General features: G+C 56.9%; 1 protein-coding gene across 7 annotated transcripts in view; it reads left to right on the top strand.

Annotated features, from left to right (window-relative positions):
- Positions 1-5,141: 5,141 nt before the first annotated feature.
- ABLIM3 (actin binding LIM protein family member 3) overlaps positions 5,142-21,753 on the top strand; it is a 40,302-nt gene continuing 23,690 nt past the window's right edge. For 2 of the 7 annotated variants that reach the window (XM_056502639.1, XM_056502637.1), the window contains exon 1: positions 5,142-5,584. In XM_056502639.1, the coding sequence (XP_056358614.1) occupies positions 5,572-5,584 (13 nt within the window). In that variant the 5' untranslated portion in view covers positions 5,142-5,571. The remainder of the gene's footprint in view (positions 5,585-21,753) is intronic. The other 5 variants (XM_056502636.1, XM_056502635.1, XM_056502642.1 and 2 more) reach the window with 3 other exon arrangements.

Raw genomic sequence — 21,753 nt, 5'->3', positions numbered from 1 at the left:
TTTTGATTTTTCAACTTCCAAAGCTTTGCTGCTTTAATTTTTTGTCCATAAAGCCGAGGCTGAAATCAGAATGAAAGCTTTCAGTTTAAGCTAATTAATCCAAACACTTTGAATCAAAGCCTGGGATGTTTGCACAGTGGTGTTCTCTGGGAATTTATTTTCAGGGTCTGCATTCCATTTTTAGACTGAGGAACAAAAAAAAAAAAAAAAAAAAAAAAAAGAGAAAAAGAGTGAGATTTCCTAGAAAAGAGATAACCTGCTGCTTACCTGGGGCGAGCCATTCTGCAGCTTAGAAGTGGAAAAAGAAATTAGCTCTGCTTAATTACAGCATTTGGCCTCCTCCCGAGGATCTGGAGACCTGGCCTGAGCTCCCTGGAGCTGCCCTAAATTCCCCCAGAATCACCCTGATTCCCAGTTTTCCCATGGAATAATTTGAGGAAGACGAGGAAAATGGAATTATTGTGGTAATAGCACTGCAGCAATAAGAAAGCAGCAGCATTCCCCAGGGTGAATCTTTCCTTCTGAGCAGGAGCTCTGGGATCAGGAGGAATTCCAGGCAAATTCCAGGAGTGCAGAGATCCCAGAGCTGGGCTTCCCACAGGGGGTTCATGCTGGGCAGGACTGTCCATGGATATCTCATATTCCTAATTCAAGGGGAGGAATTCCTTCTTCCAGCAGCCCTCGATGCTCCAGGGCAGCCACAAAGAGAAAACCAAAATGAGCCCTGACTTCCCCTGCCCTTCAGTGGGGTGAAACCAGTGGGGAAGCAGGGCAGGAATCAGCTGGAACTGAGCTCCCTGTGCCAGGCAGGAGCTGCCAGCTCAGCAGGGTGGCTGTCCCCAAAAAGGGTCCCTCTGTGTCACCTGCAGGGTGTGACACAGAAATGAGGCAGCCCTGACAGAGCCTGGGAGCCCCAGCCCTGTTGTGTGACACAGCAACTGCTCCAGAGGGCTCCAGGGTGAAAATTTGCAGGTTTTAGGAAAAAAAACCACTGACTTTTAATGCCCTTAAACTTTTGCCATCACTCCTCCATCAGTGCAGGCCATGCAGCTCCTCTCCTCTCCTCTCCTCTCCTCTCCTCTCCTCTCCTCTCCTCTCCTCTCCTCTCCTCTCCTCTCCTCTCCTCTCCTCTCCTCTCCTCTCCTCTCCTCTCCTCTCCTCTCCTCTCCTCTCCTCTCCTCTCCTCTCCTCTCCTCTCCTCTCCTCTCCTCGTCTTTCAGGAGGGAATGGGAACATCCCTGATGTGCAGAGCTTCTGTAGGACTTGTTCTGACCCATCTGCTGCTGGTTTGGGAATATTTGACCCAGAGACAGCCCTGGTGAGGATAAGAAGGAAGGAGGATGGAGCCAGAGGATGGAGCCATCCCGTGGTGGCTTTGCAGGATGGCTACAGGTACAGATGGGCTGTGGTGCATCAGCTTTCCCTGGAGCACATCCAGATCCCACCCATCCTCCACTGCCTGGGTGCTCTTTTCATTGCCTCTCTTTGCACAGCACTAAAATTAATGCCTGAAAACGAGAGTTTGCTTGAAAATAATCTATCATTTGATTATCACTTTAATGCAGGCAGCCCGGGGAACATCTGCCTCTGCCAGGCTGTGTCTCCTCCTGCTGATGTGGGGAAATGCTGGGAAGGGCTGCTGGGGGAACTGGAAGAAAGCCAAACCACTGGTAAATGGTGGCTGGGAGGAGGAGGAGGAGGAGGATGAGAGGGGGATGAGGCTCCAGGGCCCCACTGCCCAGCTCACTGCCTCTGGTCCCATTGCTCTGTGGGTACAACTTAAAATGTTCATCTCCATCACATGGAGAAGAATTCTGTGCTCACTGGGAGTCCTGACTGAGCACTCCTGCCCTCACCCTGCCTTATCCCACCTCCAGGGGAACCAGGGACAAGAGAAATAGGGATGGGAACCGCCCAGCGAGGCAGAATTTCCTCCATCCCGTGACACAGCCCGTGTGCCGTGGTTGAATGGGATCTCCAGCCCCCCTTAGGCTCTTCTGCTGCCTTTTGGGAACATCACAGCCCCGGACTTCGAGGCTTTTTTTGGAAAATGTCACCAGCTAGCGATGAGTCAGCCGTGCCTCTGTGCAGCCTGCCCAGCGCGGGGCTGTGCCCAGGGCATCTCCTGCTGCTCTTTGCACTCCCGTGTCCCTGCTGAGACAGGAGAGGCTTCGCTGGCAGCACAGGGCAGGAGCTGAGCCGGGGGCTGGGGCTGCCGGGGCCGTGTTTGGCCCGCTGAGCCCCGGGGACAGACGGACAGACGGACAGCCGCGGGCAGGGGATGCTGCTGCCATCCCGGGAGAGGCATTTCCAGCCCGCCGGGGATTGTCAGAGCCCGGCAGCCAAGGCTGAACCCGAATGACTCCAGAGGGAGCGGAGGGGGTGGAAAAGCGCAGGGAAGCTGGTCCTGCGAGCACGGATGCGTGTGCGGTGTCCGGGTGTGCTGGGACGGATCTCCTGCTCCCAAAAACCCAGAAATGCCAGAGCTGAGGCTGCTCATGGATCCACCCCCCGTGCCTCGAGGATAAGGGTGTTTATGGGATTTTTTACCTCTCCTGTCACACCCAGCTCTGGGACCTGCTGTCTGATATTCCCTCGCAGCCTCACCATTCCTCATCTCTCCCCAGTTCCCACAGGGGTGAGGAGGGATACCCAAAATCCCTTCCCAGGAAAGGACCAAAATCCCTTCCCAGGGGCAGCAGCTGAGCACAGCCTCACATGGAAACACACGGCAGAGACACACGGACAGGCACTGAGCCTGATCTCTCTGAATTCCTGCTGCAGGAGGGCACACGATGTGTTTGAGCCCAGCTCCTGGTTGATTCCAGCTCTCACCAGGCATCAGGGAAAGAAGGAAGAGTGACTGAGCAGGTGGGGTGAGTTTAGGTGATGCTCAGCATTTTACAAAGGCATGGAGGAGGGATAAAAATCCCAGCGTCCAGGAAATTAAAAATTAAATGAAATTAGCACCTTTTTGTCCTCTGTCCTCTCACCTCCACCACTCCCGTGTCCCTTCCCACTGAAGGATGCAGGGCTCCCCTTGCTCTGCACAGCCTGAGCTCCGTGGGACCTGCAGGAGCCTTGTGGGAAAAACACATCCAATAATTGCTGTGAAAATTCATGTTGCAGTGCACAGACACAAAGGGATGAAAGGAGGCTGCCTTCACATCCTGACATTTCCTCCTTTCTGGCTCCTTGTCTCAGGCATCCCCAACATCCTTTCACGGCAGCTTTCGCAGGCAGCTCCCTCAGACAAAGGAAAGGAAATGGGGTTCCCAAACCACGCTGATGGTGAGGGGCTCTGGATCAGCTGGGGAGGGTCAGAGCTCCTCGCTGTCACCTCCCCAGCCCCAAAACTCACAGATCCCAGTGCAGGGAGCAGCTGGCACCCTGCCCACCTGGCAGTGCCCACAGAGCACCCAGCTGGGGAGGGGCTGGCAGGACAGAGGTTCTGCACTGGTGCTCCACCAGAGCACCCCATCCTCCTGTGCAGCCCTCTGCAACCCCAGCCTGGCTGTGCTGGAAATTTCAAGTTGTTCTAAAGGCAGCAAGTTAACAAGATTTGGAAACCAGGTCAGTGGAAGAAGCTCAATTAGCTGCTGAACCGTGGGGACCAGCTCACGTCGTGGCTGCTTTGTTGACTCCTCAGATGGGTGTCATTGACACCACCCACGTCAGTCTGGCTGGGATGGGGACCTTCCCTGAGGAGGGGACACCTGGACACTCATCAGGCACAGGAAACTTTACAAAAAGCCAAACTCAGCACAGCCTGAGCCACCCCACCGTGCTGTGTCATAGAATCATCACAGAGTTATAGAATGGCCTGGGTTGGAAAGGATCTTAAAGACCATCCATGGCAGGGATACCTTTCATTATTAGCCCAGAGCTAATTGCTGAGAGCTCCATCCAGCCTTGGACATTTCCAGGGATGGGGCAGCCACAGCTGCTCTGGGCACCCTGTGCCAGGGCCTCCCCACCCTCCCAGGGAGGAATTTCTTCCCAATATCAAATCTAAACCTCCTCTAAAGCCACTCCCTCTCGTCCTGTCACTACACGCTCTTGTAAACAGCGTCTCTCAATCTTCCTTGTATCAGCAGCTCCATCCCCCCAGCCCTGCAGGAACCTCCAGGCTCCCACTCCCACTGCTCATCCTCAGGGGAGGGGACAGCCAGAGGGGACAGGCAGCAGGGCTGGCAGAGGGCTGGCAGCACCAGCAGGGCTCACACGACCTGCTACCTGTCTTGTCACGTCACCACCAACATCTGCTGCAAATAAAGCAGCGAGAGGAGGGCGCAGCCAAAGGGCCTCTCTGAGCAGCTCTCCAGCCCAGCCTGTCACGCTGCGTGAAAAACCTCCTTCATTAGCAGCAGGGCTGGAGCTCAGATCCTGGAGTCACTGCAAGAATCACAGCTTGGAACCCCAGCACAGCTCCCCGGGGGCTCTGCAGGCGGGTGGGCACAGCCCCGGTGCTGTGGGCACCTGGGGAGCAGCCTGGGCAGGGCTTTTATCTGATACTGAGGGTTTCACCCACAAAACGAGGAGCTCAGGGCTTTGGGCAGGGATGCTGAGGGGCTGGCACCAGGGAGGGCTCTGATCCCTCTCCATCCTGCAGCCGTGCCCCATCCTGGTGGCACAGACACCCAGGCTCCCAGGAGAGCTGGGGTGCCAGCCTGGGCAGCTGCAGGAGGGAACCCTGGCACTGCAGGAAATCCAGTTTACTGCATGAACGGCATCCCTGTGTCCTGGGACAGCATTTCTGGGATGCTGGAGAGTGAGCAGGGCAGGACAGGGGGGTGAAAATGGGAAGGGAAGGGAAGGGAAGGGAAGGGAAGGGAAGGGAAGGGAAGGGAAGGGAAGGGAAGGGAAGGGAAGGGAAGGGAAGGGAAGGGAAGGGAAGGGAAGGGAAGGGAAGGGAAGGGAAGGGAAGGGAAGGGAAGGGAAGGGAAGGGAAGGGAAGGGAAGGGGGCAGGACTGGACTGTGGGCAGGACTGAGGGCAGGGCTGGGCAGGACTGAAGGCAGGACAGAACAGGGCAGGGCAGAGCAGAACAGGGCAGGGCAGTGGGCAGGACTGCAGCGGTGGGGAAAAGCAGGGCTGGGCAGGGCAGGGCAGGGCAGTGCCAAGGCTGAGCATCCCTCAGCCGCCTCCGTGTCCGTGCGGCCGCCGCCCTGCCCGTCGCTGCCCATCCCCGGGCCGGTGGCGGTGCCGGGGCGGTGCCGGGGCGGTGCCGGTGCCGGGGCGGTCCCGGTTCTGCACGGCCCCGCCGCTATAAGCGGGCGGCTGCGGCCGCGCTCCGCAGTGCATGGCCGAGCCCGGCCGGTCCCTCCGCCCCTCCGGGACCCTCCCCCGGGCCGGTCCCGGCCACCCCCCGTGTCCCCTCCCCGCCGGCCGTGACCTTGGCATCCGCCGGCCCCGCGGCCAGCAGCGCTGGGATGCGCTAGGCGGCGGATCGCAGCGGGAATATTCCTCCTGGGAGGAGGAGAGCGGCAGCCTCCTCCCGCGGCAGGAAAAGCGGATTTAAGGAGCATCTTTGGCCCTTTGTTGGATAGAAGGACGGGGAAGGAGCGGCAGGATGAGCACTAGCAGTGAGTACGGCGTCCTCTCGTCTCGGCTGTGGGAATGGGGCTGATACCGCACCGAGCTGGCTGGGAGGAACTGGAAAGAAAATGTCATAGCAGCGCTGACAAGCCTGGTGGGATGGAATTTTGGGTTGTTTTCCTGCCTGCCTTTTGCTCGCCTGCTTTCCGAAGGGCTCTGGCTCGGCTGTGTCTGATGTGGGCTGAGCCGTGGGGCTTATCTCCGCCGAGTACTTTTCTTGGCTTGGATTTCTGGGGTTTTGGAGGGCAGAGCATCGACTGAAATGTCGATACGCAACATGGTGAGAGGCAGCCAGGAGCGCTCTGACAGGCACAGCCTCACTTGCTGCTGCCTCTGCCTGGGGAGAAATGGATGTGAGGGGAGGAGGAGAAGGGTGAGGAGAGACCCAGAAACCTGAGCAAAGCACAGGTGCAATCCTGGGGGAAAAAAAAAAACCACCAAAAACCAAACCTTCTGCAGCTGGGGGTGTGGGTGTTCCTATTGTGCGTGTGAGACAGGGACAGAGGCACTCATGCGCTGTGGATGAATTTCTAAAGAAGCAGAGCTCGGAAATGTGCTGCATAAGATGAGAACTGGCACCAGGCTGCTCACTTTGGATTCCGTGCCCTTGTTGGAAAGTCTGGGAGCATTGATCGGGGTTGAGCAAGTCGCAATCAATTTCTTTTCCTTGCCCGGCGTGCTGTGTGACTGTCGTGCCCACCTTGATCCCTTCCCTGGTGGAGGAGCTGATGCTGATGCCCACCTGAGGGGCTTCCTCCTGGGATAACCCCTCCAGAAAAGCCCCCCCTGCCCCTCCCGTGGCTGCTGGAGCCGTGTGACAGCAGAGCAGCAACTTCTCCATTGCCTTGGCGTGCTGAGGTTTCTCAATCCCAGGGCTTGGGGTGGTTCCCGAGCAAAACACCGTGAAAAATGCCTTGGCACGCTGCGAGCCAACAGAACAGGTGATTCCAGCTCTGTGGGGCTGTGTCAGAGGCGAGGAAACTTTGCAGGTGCCCTGTGCCCGAGCCACACCTGGGACAGGAGCAGTGTCCCCTCCCGGGGGCGCGGGGCTGGCGCTGCCTAGGTGGGAAACAATAGGGGCTGATTCTTTCCGAGCCTGCAGGATGCCTGATAACAAAGGGTCCTCCCTCCGCTGCTCCGGGCCAGCAGCTCGGCCCCATGCCGAGGGCTGGTGGGCTCAGTGGCCACCGTGGCCAGGTGGGACTGCTGAGCTTCCTCTAAGCCAATTTTGACCAATGCCTGTTGGCTCCTTGTGGGATTCTTTCCCGGCTCTTAATAGCTGGCTTGGCTGCTGCAGGAGATAAGGGCTGTTTATGGCACTGGGGTGTTCCAGCTATCTGATGGGGCTGCAGAAACTCCTTCAGCTGCAGCCTCCCACATGCAGAGAGGTGCCAGGGAGCCAAACTGAGGTGCCAGGGAGCCAAACTGTGCTGCCTGCCCCATGGGAGCTGCTCCTCCTCCTGTGGCCCTGGGCACATCACTCAGCAGTGCCAGGGCTCTTGCCAAGCCCTTTTTGGGGTGGCTTTGCAGCCTTTGCCTAAATTGCCATTACCCCGTTTTAAGTAGCCACGTGTGTGAGTCAAGGCTTGGCAACTCTGTGACGCCTCCTGGTCACTCACAGTGCTGGGGGTTGGTGATTTCTGGGTCACTCCAGGTCCCAGGGGTGTGCAAACCCTGCTGGCTCTGCCCTGTTGGGCTCCCAGATGTTTTCCCAACAGCTGGAGTGTGCAATTTGGGTGCCCCAGTGCTGTTCCCAGCAGTGGCTGTGTGAGCCAGGCTGGGGTCTGGGGCCATCTCTGCAGTTCTGGGGCTGCTGTGAGCACTGCCCAGCTCTGGCCATCCCTCCCAGCCTGTAAACCTCAAATCCCACTGCCCACAAGCCACAAAAAACCAAATCCTGGGAGCCTTGTGTCTCCTGTGACCTACCATGGCTTTTTTACCCCTCTGCTGGTGGCCAGTGGCTCAGTGGAGCTTGGTGCCACTTGCCAGAGGCTTCCCAACCCTCCCAGCATGGGCAGGTCTGCTGCTTTGATCTTTTTTTTTTAATTTTTTGGCTGTTTTTCCCCCCAGGCCAAGGGCTGTGCACAAGTTTATGGTGCCCAGCTGTGCCTGCAGGGCTAAAATTTTGGGGCTGGCAAACAGAGGAGATGCACAGCTGAGGATAAAATGGCACCATCTGATCTGTGAATTCCCACCGCTGCTTCCCATCTCACTGGGTGCATTTTGTCAAAGCTTCTCTCCTGCCTGGAGCTGATGTGAGGCAGGAAACCTGTGGCTGTGGGCCACAGCTGGCCCCAAGCCATGGTGAGCAAATCTGTGAGGCCTCCAGGAGCTCTGGGCAGGGTTTATCTCTGGAGATGCTCCATGCACAGCACACAGGAGCCTCCCCAGCCCTTGCTGAGGGGACAGGGGGTTGCTTTTCACCCTGGATTTTTTGAAGAGCCCACATCATCATCATCACCAAGGCAAAGCCAGATGAAAATTTTGTGTTTGAGGTGAAGAGGTAAAACCTCTTGATGTCAGGCATGAAGTGCTATCCTGAGGGTGGGAAGGTGGCTCCTGGGATTCCAGCTGTGCACTGAGGGTTTGGAGGGCACAGTGTTGGTGTTTACATTTGTTAGGCTATCACTGCCTCTCACTAATTGGTTACAAATGGATCCTTAGCAAGCAGGTCTGTGGTGCTGTTGGCAGCTGGAGCTTGTAGGACAAACCCTTGGCCAAGAGAACATCCCTCCAAATCAGCCCCTGGAATCTCCTCTGCCTGCAGCCAGCATCCCCCTCGGAATCTGGGCAGTGAGCAGCGCTGTGTTTGTGCTGAAGGGGTTAAAGCTGTCACTGCCCCGAGGATTTCAGCCTGAAATGAGTGGGAAGGATCCCTCCTGCTGCTCTGGAGGGAGCCAGCAGCTCTGGGTGCTGCAGGTCCGTGGAGTGCTGTCTGAGTCAGCCCGTGGGATTGGCACATCTCATCCCTTCTGGCCCAGCTCCTCTGGGGTGGGAGAGGGGCTGCTGGGTTTTTGTGAGACCCAGAACAACCAGGGGCACTGCTTTTGTCAGGAGCAAGGTGCCCCTGCCTGTTCTGGGTCTCACAGGGACATCCCAGCTCGTGGGGAGGTGAAACCCCTGGGTCTGGCAGGGTCAGTGTGGCACTGGCTGGTTGGGGCTGGTTCACAAACCTGGCACCTTCCACATTCCCTCCTGTCTCCAACCTGCACCAGGGTGGGCTGAGCATTCATCCCCACGCTGGGAGCAGCTGGGGGCCTGTGGAGCACGGAGAGCTCCCAAAGGAGGTTTGGAATGCCAAGGGGAAAATCTCATCCCTATCCCTGCCACCTCTCCAATTCCTGCCCAGAGGAATTTCCTACTCTGAGAGGAGCTGTGAGCAAAGGCTGGACAGCACTTGGGAAGGGAAGGCTTCCTGACACATCCTGATGAGTGCAGCATGTTTGCCTGGTTATTTTTGTCTTCCCTAAATCGTGCTTGCTCTGAGATCGTGATCCTCTAAGCGTAATTACCCCGTAATCTCCAGGCACATGTGGTACAAGGTGTTTACCAGCAAACCCCATTAAGGCCCTCTGTGTAATGAAAGAGGAATCCTGTGGTGCTGCACATCCCTGGGAGCTCCAGCTCTGCTCCTCAGGCAGGTGATTCAGCAGGTGTCCCCACCCTGTGGGCCAGCAGCTGGGAGGGTCCTGCAGGGAGTTTGGGTTTTTTTTCCTGTGCTCAGAAATGCAGGGAGCCCAGAGGGTTTGATGTCACGAGCAGGGTGTTTTCTAGAATTTGGAGCTCCCAGACTCCCTGCCCACATTTTAGTCCTCTCAATACCCTGGCTGTGACAAACAGCCAGATACAAATCATTGCCTGTTTTCCTGGCCAGCCTAGCAGAGGCACAATCACCCATTGCATTTGCTTTGCTGCCAGAGAATTCCAGTCCCAGGCAGCAGCTCTGTCCCTGGGCTGGTGGATGGGCTCTGTCCTCTCCCCAGCCTTCATCCAGGCTCTTTCAAACCCTCTCTGCTGGCAGCTGGCCCTTGGAAGAGCAGGAGCCACAGAAAGTGGCCCTGCAGGCCAGTGCAGTGCGTGCTGTAAGGTCAGTTGAAGAGATTGAATTCTTCTAATTGCTCTCAAATAAAGAGCACATTTTCCAATCACCCAGTGCTGATTGGTTCAGCAGGATAACAGCATTTGGGATGCCAGCAGGCTGGGCTGGTGACAGGAGTCCATGTGCTGCTGCCTCTGCTGGGAAGGAGGGAAGAAAATCCCACCCAGACCCCGCAGCCCTGTCGTGATGGGGTGGTTGGAACACATCATTTGGTATTTTTAGTTGTTAAATACATCAGTGCACGAGCTGTGGGAGCTGCAGCACCTCCAGAAAGCATCTGGGGGTGGAGTGGTCATGGCAAGAGCTGGGGTGAGCAATGATGGAGAGTTCTGCAGGATGAAAGGGAATGGGGAATGCCTCAGGCTCAGGGATTTGGGCTGTGGGCAGGGCTGGCAGGGGCACTGGGAGCCTGAGCAGGGAAATTGGGTGTGCCAAGCCCTCCTGTGCCCAGCACCTCTGGAGTCAGGGCTGTAGAACAGCTCTTCCCACAGTGCTGGGTGCTCTCCTGGCTTTCAGGGAGGGGCTGATAGAGGTTTAGAGGGCCCCAAGTGATCTCTCCCAGGAGCCAGCTCAGCTGCACAGTCTCATTTATTTGCTGGTGGCTCAGGTATTTGATAGGCCCCAGCTCCTCAGTGCATTTTTCAGCTCAGGTGGAGTTTTCTGAATGCTTTATCAGTATCAGCCATAAGCCCTGGCCTGGGAATTGATGAGCTTTCTCCACTGCCTGGGGCGGGGAGCAGAAAGAAAAAGGAGCTGCTGCTGTGGTTTCCTCAGCCAGCCTGTCTGACCTTCCTTTCTTCTTACCCTTGCTGGCCTGGCAAGGTCTGCAGAGCCCTGAGGATCATTTGTTTTTCTGCACATGGGCATTTTATTCCACTTCCATTTTGAATCAGCTTCTTTCTGACTCTTGGAAAAGGTTCAGAACTGGGGAAGGCTTGTCTGAGGAGCAGAGCAGTGGGAGAAGGGAGCAGGTGCTTGAGGTTTGAAGCATCCCCTTGGCTGCTGGTTTTTCCTGGCAACAAGTGGCACATTTGGAGAGCTGAGGGGGAGGAAAAGCTTTGCCAGCCTCAAAAAACCTTCCCCAAGCCAGCCTGAGTCTGAGTTGCAGGGTTTGACCTGTCCTCAGAGCAGGGAGAGCTGTGACATTCCCAGGATCAGACAAGGCAGGTGTGGAGCTGGGAGTGAGCTCCCAAATCCACAGCCCTGCCTGTCCTTCCCAACATCCCAACTGTGCTCCCAGCCCTGGCCACCGTGGAATTTTCGTGGAATTTTCGTGGAATTTTCGTGGAATTTTCGTGGAATTTTCGTGGAATTTTCGTGGAATTTTCGTGGAATTTTCGTGGAATTTCAGGATGGCCAGGGCTGGAAGGGACCTTGAAGTTCTTGTAGCACCCCTGCCATGGGCAGGGACACCTTCCCCAGACCAGGCTGCTCCAAGCCCAGCCCTGCCCAGCCTTGGACACTTCCAGGGATTGCTCTGGCTGGAGAATGGGAACTATTTTTAAATCCTCCTGGGGACTGGGTGGGTCTTTGCCTGGCTCAGAGGCACTGGCTGGGACATGTGGAGGGATCTCCCAGTCCCAGCTGCTCCCAGCCTGGGTTCCCAGGGCAGGCACAGAGAATCACCAAGGCATGATGAACACCTTGCTCCCATCTGTGTCTGTCTGTCTGTCCAGGCAGTTTTGCTGGGATTCCCCCACGAAGCAGAGCAGCTTCCAGGTGTGTGGGCACACAGGGGGAACCTCTCAGGCCACCCTTCCATGAAGGTGGATGATCCCAGCTTGGAGCCTTTGATCAGGGAGCAAAACCATCCCTTCACCCAGCCCCAGATGTGACTTGCACTGGTGTCCCACCACATCTGGCCCTGCTGGGACAGGAGTGGGCTGGATCTGAGCCTTCCCCTCTGGAAAAGGAGGTGCCTGGATGAGCTGGCTGAGTGTGGATGTTCTCCCCTCAAAAAAAAAAAAAAAAAAAAAAGGAAAGTCACTGCCTGTGTGGTGAGTTATGTGGTGATGACTCCTCCTGATGGGCTGCATATAAAATCCCTTTCCTCCCTGAGGATGCTCCCGTTGAAAGCTTTTATGGCATCTTAAAAATAGCCACGGAGGGGGAGAGAATGAGAAGATGGATAGGTAGGTGGATCCCTAATAAGGAGAGGAGAGGAAACAGCTCGAGGGGGAATGGAAAGACTTTGGTGAGCGGCATGTGAGTGGCTGTGGCCAGCCCAGGGGGAGCAGGAAACCCCATAAAAAGCTTTCCTGGGGGATCTGTGCCTTGCACGTGCTGGGGGGAGCAGAGCATTGCACTCGCTGCATTCTACAAGTAGCTGTTAAAAATAATCCTGCCTGGGCCAGCTGCAGCTGCTGCCTGATCCCCTCAGCCCTGCCCTGCCTCAGGGATGAGCTCATCCTGCTGGCCTCTCCCACCTGCAGGGAAGGTGCTGTCCCTGGCAGTTTGGGATGCCCAGGGTGGGATCTGGGGCTCAGGGGGGTCCTGGCAGGATCCTGCTCTGCCATGGGGCACTGCCAGCACAGCAGCTCCCAGAGCTGGGAGGTGGCTCCAGGCCCTCTGCTGTGCTCTCCCCATCACTCAGGGGAGATTTTCCAGTGTCTCCAAAAAATGCTGATTGCTTTGGCTTCTCTTGGTGCAGCACAGCCGCTGGGCACAAAGGGCTCTCAGTCAGTGAGAGATCTGCCAGATCCTTCCTCTGGATCCCTGGAGAGCTGCTGGGGTCTGCTGTGGTCACATCCCCAGGCTGGCCTGGACCTGTGGTCCCAATATCCAGTGGCACAAGCACTGTGACCTCTCTTTGGGGTGTGAAACCCCCCAGGCTCAGCCCCTGGCAGGCACAGCCTGGGGTCAGATGCTGCCCTTGTGCTGCAGGAAGGGTGGCTGGAGGGATGACAAGAGTTTCCCATCAGCACTGCCCCCTGAGGTGCTGCTGCCCTGCCCAGCTCTGCCCTGGCAGGAAAAGCCCCTTTAGGTGCCTTTGTTTGCTGCAGGCAGCTGGGGAACCCTCCCTGGCTTTGCCCCTGCTCCAGCTGCAGGCACAAAACGCTGCTGGCAAGGCTCCTGTGTCACACCCCCAGCTGTCACATCCAGCCCATCTCCCTCCTGCTTTCTTGTCTTTTTTATCTTTTTTTTTTCCTTCTCTCAGCTAGACAGGAAGCCAGCAAGCAGAGGCTGTGGAGGGTTGGCAGTGCCCAGCTCCAGGGAATGGTGAGGATGGAGGGATCCTGCCTGCTCCTTGTGGGTGGTTCTGGGCCAGCAGAACCATCCTGGCCTGGAGAGTGTCCATCCCATCCTGGCCTGGAGAGTGTCCATCCCATCCTGGCTGGAGAGTGTCCATCCCATCCCATCCCATCCCCTCCCATCCCATCCCATCCCATCCCAGAGGGCTGCACCCTGCTCTGGGCTCCCAGCACAGGAAGGGCTGGCAGCCTTGGGATTGTCCAGCCTGGAGAGGAGAAGCTTTGGGATCACCCAGTTGTGGCTTTCCAGTGCCTGAAGGGAACCTGCAAGAAATGTGGAGAAAATTTCCAGGGGATGGAGTGGCAGGATGCAGGGCATGGCTTCACACTGACAGAGGGTGAGGTTAGATGGGATATTAGGATGAAATTCCTGCCCTGTGAGGATGGCAGGGCTGGCACAGGTGCCCAGAGCAGCTGTGGCTGCCCCTGGCTGTGCTCAAGGCCAGGCTGGACAGGGCTGGGAGCACCTGGGACAGTGAAAGGTGTCCCTGCCATGGCTGGGGTGGGATGAGATGAACTTCAGTGTCCCATCTAACCCAAACCAGTCCATGATTCTACCTCTGGTCCCTGCTCCCACCTTGCCTGCCCTTGGCTGGGAGCATCCTGTGGGTCTCCAGAGGGAGGGATGACCAGGAGGGGACACTGCAGTGACCAGAGGGGACACCTGTACCTGGCCAGGAGGGGACACCTGTACCTGGCCAGGAGGGGACACTGCAGTGACCAGGAGGGGACACCTGTACCTGGCCAGGAGGGGACACTGCAGTGACCAGGAGGGACACCTGCAGCAGCCCCAGCCCTCTCTCCTGCTTGGCTGGCCCGGTGGCACCAAGGGTCCAGTTTGGGACACAATTCTGTTCCCTGGCAGGTTTTTGGCTCATTTAACCAAGAGCACAACAAAGGCCACGCTCATTTTCCCCCCGCTGAAAGGGGACTTGTTCCCTGGGAAGTGCCAGCTCTGCCGGGCCCATTGATCGCCTGTTAATTGTCGCTAATGAGGAGCTGGGCGAAGTGGCATCCAGAGGCTCCTGGGGACAGACTGTCGCATCGGCTGGGGGGGACATCGCAGCGGGGAAGGCAGCCGTGCCCTCGGCTGGGCGAGCCGAGCCGCATGAGTGGCTCTGCTAACGAGGGATGCTCCGATTGCCGTGCCCGCAGCGCCGGGGCAGCCCCTGCCCTCACTCGGGGTTAGAAGGGTCCCTGGCGCTTTCCTGGCTTTATTTACACATGGAGAGGTGGGATGGAGAGGGTTAAATGCACCCTGCCCAGGAGGGAGTGATGCCTGAAGTTTTAGTTTTTGTATTTCTCACATTCTGCACTGCGTTAGGATAAACTCTGAACTCTATATAAAGTGTCACAAGTTCTCCTCCCAGCTCAGTCACACACAACAATCCTTTCCCAGCCCCAAAAAGTGCAAAGAGAGAGAATTGAGGAGAGAATCTGGGAGGGTGGGACTGCAGAACCTGGAGCTGGGATTGGACAATGAACCCAATGTGGGAATGGACCAAAGCTGATAAAAGTGTGAAACTCCTGCCTTGGGTCCATCCTGGGTGTAACCTCAGCCAGGCTCTTGCACTGCCCAAGGTGAATCCTTTGAAGGGTTTTTAATCGATCTCTGCTTTATTCCTTTATCCAGTCTCTGTCCCAGAGCCTCTCTGGCCATCAGCAGGGCTCAGTCTCGTGGCCCATGAGCAGCAGGACCCGCTGCCAGGGCCTGGCCCCTCTCCTCCATCCTGCCAGCCCAAGGCTGTTTCCCCCAGCCCTGGTGAAAGGCACCAAGGGCTTTCAGCAGGATCCAGCCCTGTCTGCCTGCCCAGGGCTCCCCCTGCTCTGGAAGTCGGGATTCAGAAGGCAGAGCCAAGGAGAGCACGAGTGTGGGCAGGAGGGGAGGGCACCCCATCTGTGCCAGCCCAGGGCTGGGCATTGTCCCTGCTGTCCCCAGCCAGGTGTGGCCCTGCCCTGCCTGGCACCCCCACGTGCCCAGCTGGGATGCTCAGGATGTTCCTGGGGGTGTGGAGCCCCCTTGGTTGTGGTTTGTTTTTGGAGGCTCCTGTCCCACTGCAGCAGCTCCTTGGCACCTGAGCCCCTCACCTCAGTGGTTCCTTCCATGTACTCTTTGCTAAAATGGCTGAGCTGCTTCCCCAGCCCTTTTCCTGGGTGTTTTCTCAGTTTTTCTCCCATTCCTGCCAGGATTCCACGCAGCTGTGACCTCCTCCTGCCCCTCAGTGCCATTCTTGTGCTCCCAGCTGGGTGAGGCACAGCACAGGCTGTGTCTGTGTTTCCTGCTCTGCACAGGGGGATCTCCCCTCTGGGATTTGTTATTTCATTAGGATAAACAGCCAAGTGGGATTGGGATGGTTTTTCCACTCGTGCTGAGGGACAGTTGGAGTTGCAGCTTTCTGACCCAAGCCCTGGTGTCTGGTTTTCCTCTGGTTCCAGGCTCCTTTCACAGCCACTGCTGTGGGTTTGGGGCTGGTTATTGTTGTGTTCTGGTCCCTAAAACACCTTTTAGGGGGCTCAGGCAGTGCTGCTCCACTTGGGAAGGAGCAGGACAAAGAGCTGGCACAGCTGGGCTGGGAAATGTGCCTGGAGCCCAAAAGTGGCTGAGTGGGAGAGCCCTGAGCTGGTGTGATGTGGGTGACCCAAAATCAGAGCCAACCCTTCTGTGCTGGGAAAGGGGAAGGTGCTGAATAACCCATCCATCCATCCATCCATCCATCCATCATCCATCCTCTCTCCATCCTTTCTCCATCTCTCCATCCCTCCCTCCATCCTCTGAGGGTCTCTCAGGTCTGACCCTGCCCCAGGGCTCCTCTGGAGATGTCACCTCCTGCCCCACAGTGGGACACTGACCCTGGCAGGGGGACAGGCCATGTCCTGGAGGGATGCTGTGCTGGGATAGTGGAAGGAGGCAGGAAATGTCCCAGTGGGGCTCTCAGAGGGTGGCTGTGCTGCAGCTCATCCCCAGGACAGCAGCCTGGGGCAGGAAATGTCCCAGTGGGGCTCTCAGAGGGTGGCTGTGCTGCAGCTCATCCCCAGGGCAGCAGCCTGGGGCAGCTCCATCTTCCAGCACAGCTCTTTTCCCTCCCCATGGCTCCCTCCTGCCCCAGCCTTTGCTCCATGACTCTGCCTTTCCTGCTTTATTTTTTTTTTTTTCCATTCCTTCCTTTTCCCTTCTCCTGTTTCTCTCCTGGCAGCTTTGTTCTCCTGGCTGTGTACTGGGGTTGCCATGGTGACTGCCAGAGCATCTCTGCATCCCACAGCAGTGGTCCTGTGCCTGCCCTGGCCGTGCTGAGAGCAGGGCACCCTCCTGCCCCTCCCAGGGGGCATCTGCACCTCCTCCCAGGGCTGGGATCCCTGGGGACATCCCTGTGCCACACCTGGGGACAGGAGGGGACAGCGTGGGGTGGCCCTCAGCTCAGGATAGGAATGGCTGCATGGCCCAGCCTTACTGCTGCCAGAATCATGCCAATAAAACCTTCAATAAACATTTTTTTAATGAGCAAACACCAGCTGAGGAAAGCAGAGGAGCTGCTGCAGCACAGGGAGTCCCTGTGGGTGTGGAGGCAGAGCTGCTCGTGGCCTGGTGGTGATTTGCAGGTGACAAAATCTCCACAACATCTCCTTGCAGTGTGTGTCAGAATTGCTGGGCCCCTTTCAGGAGATAATTAGGTTGACATGTTATTAGCTGATTACTGGGGAAACATACATTTACTGGGGATTTATTCTGCAACCAGCATTAATCTCCTGTATAGCTGCTAAACCTCCATAAATAATCTGATTTTGATAATCAATTGCCATTGCAAGTTCCCCCTATAAATCTCAATTAAATGCACATTTAACTCGCCTCGAGTTGCCAAATTTGCTGGTGCATGTGTGTGCTGCTGCTTGCCTGGGGCAGATGTCTGGGGATGTGCAAGCTCCAGTCTGGTTTTTGGGGGTTTGTGGGGTTTGAGCAGCCCCAGGGACAGCCCAGCTCCCACCTGGAGAATCCAGCACACCCCAGCTCCCCTGCCCAGCCCTGTCCTGCAGTGAGGGCAGCAGGAGGTGCCCAAAATCCACCTGGGGGATTTCAGCAGCACTTGCCTGGGGTGGAAACTGAGATTGGCTTGGGCTTGGTGGAGTCCTTGGGCCACTGCAGTGACCTGTGCAGCCTCAGTGCAGGTGGGGACAGCCTGGAGGAGGAGGTGACCAGCAGGACAGGGTGTGACAGCAGGACAGGGTGTGACAGCAGGACAAGGTGCCACCAGCTTTCCTTGGAGCTGGAAGGAGGTTCCAGCCATTACCTGGGTTGCTGCTGGGGCCACCCTGATTTATTTTCTCTTTGCTTTTGCCCCCAGTGCCCCTCAGGAGGGGCAGAGAGAGCTGGGTGGCCGTGGCAGAGCTCTGGTGACCTGGTCCATGCTGGGGCACAGCAAACCTGCTGCTGCCTTTCAGGGTGTGGCTTTGACCCCAGCTGGGCTGCTGGACCCCGCAGCTGAGGCAGGTTTGGGGATTTTTGGGGTCTTGCCCCCATCCCTGCTGTCAGGAGTGTCACTTTGTGGTGGTCCCAGTGACGAGTCTGCACTGGGGCAGCCATACAGGACATGATGGGGCTGCTCAGATTTCTGGGAGGATTCTGAGCTCCTTCTGGGGCTGGCTGGAGCCCAGGCTGCTGGCTGTGTGCTGTGGGAAGCACACAGACACACAGAAGGCAGGGAGAGCAAAACCTGCTGCCTGTGCACAGCACAGCAGCTGGACACTGGTGGCTTTGGGGGGCACCAGGAGCTCTCAGAGGGGATTTCTGCTCTGTGCCATGGGGTTTTACCCCGTTGGGGATGGAGCCAGGCAGGGATGGGGTGGGAATGGGGGTTTTCCAGCGTTCCCCAAGGATGCTGTGGGTCAGAGAGCCTCAGGGCCTTGTGCTGTGAAACACCCCAGCAGGAGGAGTCCCCCGTCCCTGGAGGTGGCATCCAGTGCTGGGGACAAGGTGGGCATCAGGCACAGCTTGGGGATCTTGGAAAGGATTCTGGGTGCCCATGGGGCTGTCCCTGGGGTGTCCCTGTCCCCCCCCCCCACCTCTGCCACCCATATGCAAGGCCAGGTGTCCCAAATGAGCTCCCTGGGGGTGGGGACATTCTTTCCAGGGCTCCATTTGCTGCCTTGAAGAGAATTAAGAGGGGATCACAGCAGATTAAGAAGCAGTAAACACCCTGGGTGCAGGGCCCTGGAGGCTCAGCTCAGCTCCCCTCTGAGGCTTTGCTCTGGTTTTTGGGGGATTCTCTGTGTGTTAGGGGGCTGCAGGGGTGGATTTCATCTCTTCCAACCCCATAATTTGGTTCAGGAGGGCTCCAAGGGGATGTGGCAGTGCCCTCCCAGCTCCAGCTCTAAAAGAGCTCCCAGTTGTTTCAGAAACACCTTCCCAGGCCACGAGAGCACTTGCAGGAATGTGGAGCCAGCCAGGGAAGCTCCTGCTGGAGTTTTGCCCCCAGCCCTGAGCTGTAATTCATCCCTGGAATGGGGCTGGCTGGGGGCTGCTGCTCTGGTGCTGGTGGCACTGAGAGGGCTCTGTAACAAGAACCCCTGCCCTGCAGCCTATTTCTGGGGACATTGTCCCCTCAGTGACGCCAGGGATTGCTTTGCCAGCTGTCACCCCCAGCCCAAATTCCCATAATATCCATACAGTGCCTCTGCATGGGGATTTGATTTCAGCTGGCTCCCCGGAGCTGAAAGAGTTAAAAATAGCAGCTCCAACACCCCTCATTCCCTGGCTATGATGAAATCTCCCAGGTTGGAGTTACAATGCAGACAGGAATAGGTTTAAAATAAAAGCAGGGAGTGCTCTGCACTCTGCAGAGTGGGAGAAGGCAGAAGATGTGGAGGAGCCTCTGGTTTTATAAATCAGGCAAGAGTTTGTCTCCCTTGTTGGGAGATCAGTGATGCAGCACACACAAAGTGATTTGGGGGGATTCAGGAGGTTCTCAGCACCCCCCCCAAAAAAAAATCCACAGGGATTTTTGTGGAAAATCCAGGGAGGGATGAGCTGGGTGCACACGTGCAGAGCACCTCACCAAGGCTCAGCTGGGCAGGGATGTGCTGGATCCAGGCTCCTTGGAAGCTGCAGGCAGGGGCAGAGCAGGCAGATCCTCTCCCAAAAAGTGCTCCCAGACTCTGGAAGCAACAGTCTGCTGCGAGGTGGAGAGGTGCCAGCCTGGCTCTGCCTCATCCCACGGGGCTGGCACAGAAAATCCTAAATCCCCACATTTCTCCCTCTCAGACGCTGCCCTAGTTTAAAAAAAAAAAATATATAAAAATCAGCTCCTGGCTTTTCTTTTGTAATATTTTAAATATAGCAGCCTCTGTGTCCCTGATGGATGTGCCATATGTTGGGGAAGCAGCACCGAAATCCACCGGGCTGGTGGGTGGAGGTTAAAGGGAAAAAAAGCATTTCCACACGGGAAGCTGCACACACAAACCCCAGCAAACAGCAAATCCCTCCTGCAGCAATAAGCTCCTTTCTGTCCTGTCTCATGTGAGCAGGCAGCCTGAATGTTTCCATTGTGCCACCTCCTGTCCTGGCCACCCTGGCACTGGCTCCACAGTGCCCAGCAGGAGATGCCACTGCCTGACAGCTCCTTTGCCTTTTCCCTTCCTCAGAAAGCCCCTGTGCTGCTTTCTCTTGGGGGTTTTTTTAGAGGTTTTTTGGGGTTCTTAGAGTTTTTTTCAGCTGGGATGGGTCCCTTGTGCTCCAGACTGCTGCAGCCCTGTTTGGGTGGGCTTTGGGTGGGTTTTGGGTGGGCTTTGGCAGCCAGGGGACAATCCCCCTGGCTCCCTGCACTCCCACACAGCCAGGACTGTGTCCCAGCACTAAACACAGCCTCTGTTCAGCAGGAAATCTGGCTCAGCAGAATGATGAGCTCAGGCTTTCCAGCCCTTGGCCAGGACCTCAAGTTTAGATTCCTCTACTCTGCACATCCCTCAACGTCAGGACCCAAGTGCAGCCCCTTGCATGGACCCCCCAAAACCTGTCCAGCTCAGCTGGAGCTGAAAACAGAATCCTGTGAGTGGGGCTGGGTCCAAGCTCAGTCAAGGCCACCCCTCCTGCTCTGGCTGGGGCTCCCCCACTTGTCACAGCTCAGGGATCAAACCCAGGGCAGGAGATGGACCCTGGCCAGTGCCTGGCTGCCAGGGGGCTGTGAGACCACCCTGCCAGGCAGCAGGATGGAGCCTGGGGTGGCCCAGAGCTCCTGCAGGCAGTGACAGCTCAGGTTTGGCCCCACACTTGCTGGGGGGTGTCACAGAATCCCTGAATTTGGGGTTGGGTTGGAAGGGACATTAAAAATCAGCCAGTCCCACCCCCTGTGCACCCACAGCAGCTCAGGCCAGAGTTTTTAAGCTGCAGCAGATGTGAGGAGGAAATCCCATCTTCAGCCTCTCTGCAGGGCTCCATCCTCAGCTGCCTGCAGTGAACCTTCCTGCAGTGGGGTCCAGGGGAACTGCTGGGGTTCAGTGGGACTGCTGGGGTGCAGTGGAATTTCCTGGATCCATTGGAGTTTCTGGGATGCAGTGGAACTCTTGGGATGCAGTGGAACTCCTGGGATCCAGTGGAACCCTTGGGATCTAGTGGAATTCCTGGGATCCAGTGGGACTCCTGGGATGCAGTGGAACCCTTGGGATCCAGTGGAACCCTTGGGATGCAGTGGAATTCCTGGGATTCAGTGGAACCCTTGGGATCCAGTGGAACCCTTGGGATGCAGGCTGCTCCTGGCTCTGCCAGGCTGGGGAAGCCCAGGATCACTGCTGTGCCTCTGTGTTGTCTGCACTCAGGTCATCAAATCTCCCCTCAGCTCCGAGAACTGGAAAAGCAACTTTTTCCCCTTTGCCTTGGGGATCTGGGAAATCCCAGCAGCAGTCAGTGCTGATCCCAGATCCCTCATTCAGGACAGCCAAGGTGCTGCTGGAACGGGGCTGGGGGCTCTGCAGGGCAGGAGCTGAAAGCTGCTGAGCCCCAGTGGGGTTTTTTTGGGGTTTCCCTGGCACATTGCAGCCCTGCCTGTGTGGGAAGCAAACATCCTGCAGGCAGGCACGGGCAGCTGCCTGCAGCCAGGTCAGCATGGGAAGGCAATCACAGCTTCCTCCACTTCCAGCTGGAGAATTATTTCCACAAACACAGCCAGAAGCAAATTCTGCTGTGCAGGCAGGGCCATGGATTTTGTTTTTTGTTTTGTTTTCCTTCTCTCCTCTTGATTTTTCTCCTTGTCTCCTTCCCTCCTTTGTCTCCTCTGGGTGTTTTTGGCCTCCCTCCTCTCTGTTTCTGCAGCGTGTCCCCGTGTGACCCAGCTGCCACCCTGGCACAGTGTCCTCTGTGCCCTCAGGATGCTCTGGCACCTCTCTGGGCACCTGTGACATCCAGCCAGGCTCCCTGTGCTAAAGGGTGTTCCCTCCCTGGCCCAGCTCCCCAGCCCTGTGCCCTCTGCCATGGTGGCATGTGCCATCCTGTCCTGGTTTGGGGGACAGGTGTCTGCCCATAAAGGCAGGAGCTTCTCTTTGGAATGGAGAATGGAAACCCCCTCCCTACAAATTATTATCATTTTGAAATTAAGGGGCTCTCAGGTGAAGATATGGGAATTAGGAATAACAGTTCTCTAGGAAAATTAAAATAGCAATGCAGTATTACAGAGAACAATCCCAACCCTGCCAGAGTCAGAATCCAAGCTGACACCCGTCAGTCAGTCAGGGTGTTGGCACAGTCCCATTCAATGGTGGCTGCATCCTCCTGCAGGGGCAGATGTGGTTCAGCTGGAGCAGTGCTCCTGGAGAAGGTGCAGTT

The sequence above is a fragment of the Oenanthe melanoleuca genome, chromosome 13 (genome assembly GCF_029582105.1).
Source record: "Oenanthe melanoleuca isolate GR-GAL-2019-014 chromosome 13, OMel1.0, whole genome shotgun sequence".
Taxonomy (NCBI): Eukaryota; Metazoa; Chordata; class Aves; order Passeriformes; family Muscicapidae; genus Oenanthe; species Oenanthe melanoleuca.
This window is presented reverse-complemented; position numbering and strand designations above follow the sequence as displayed.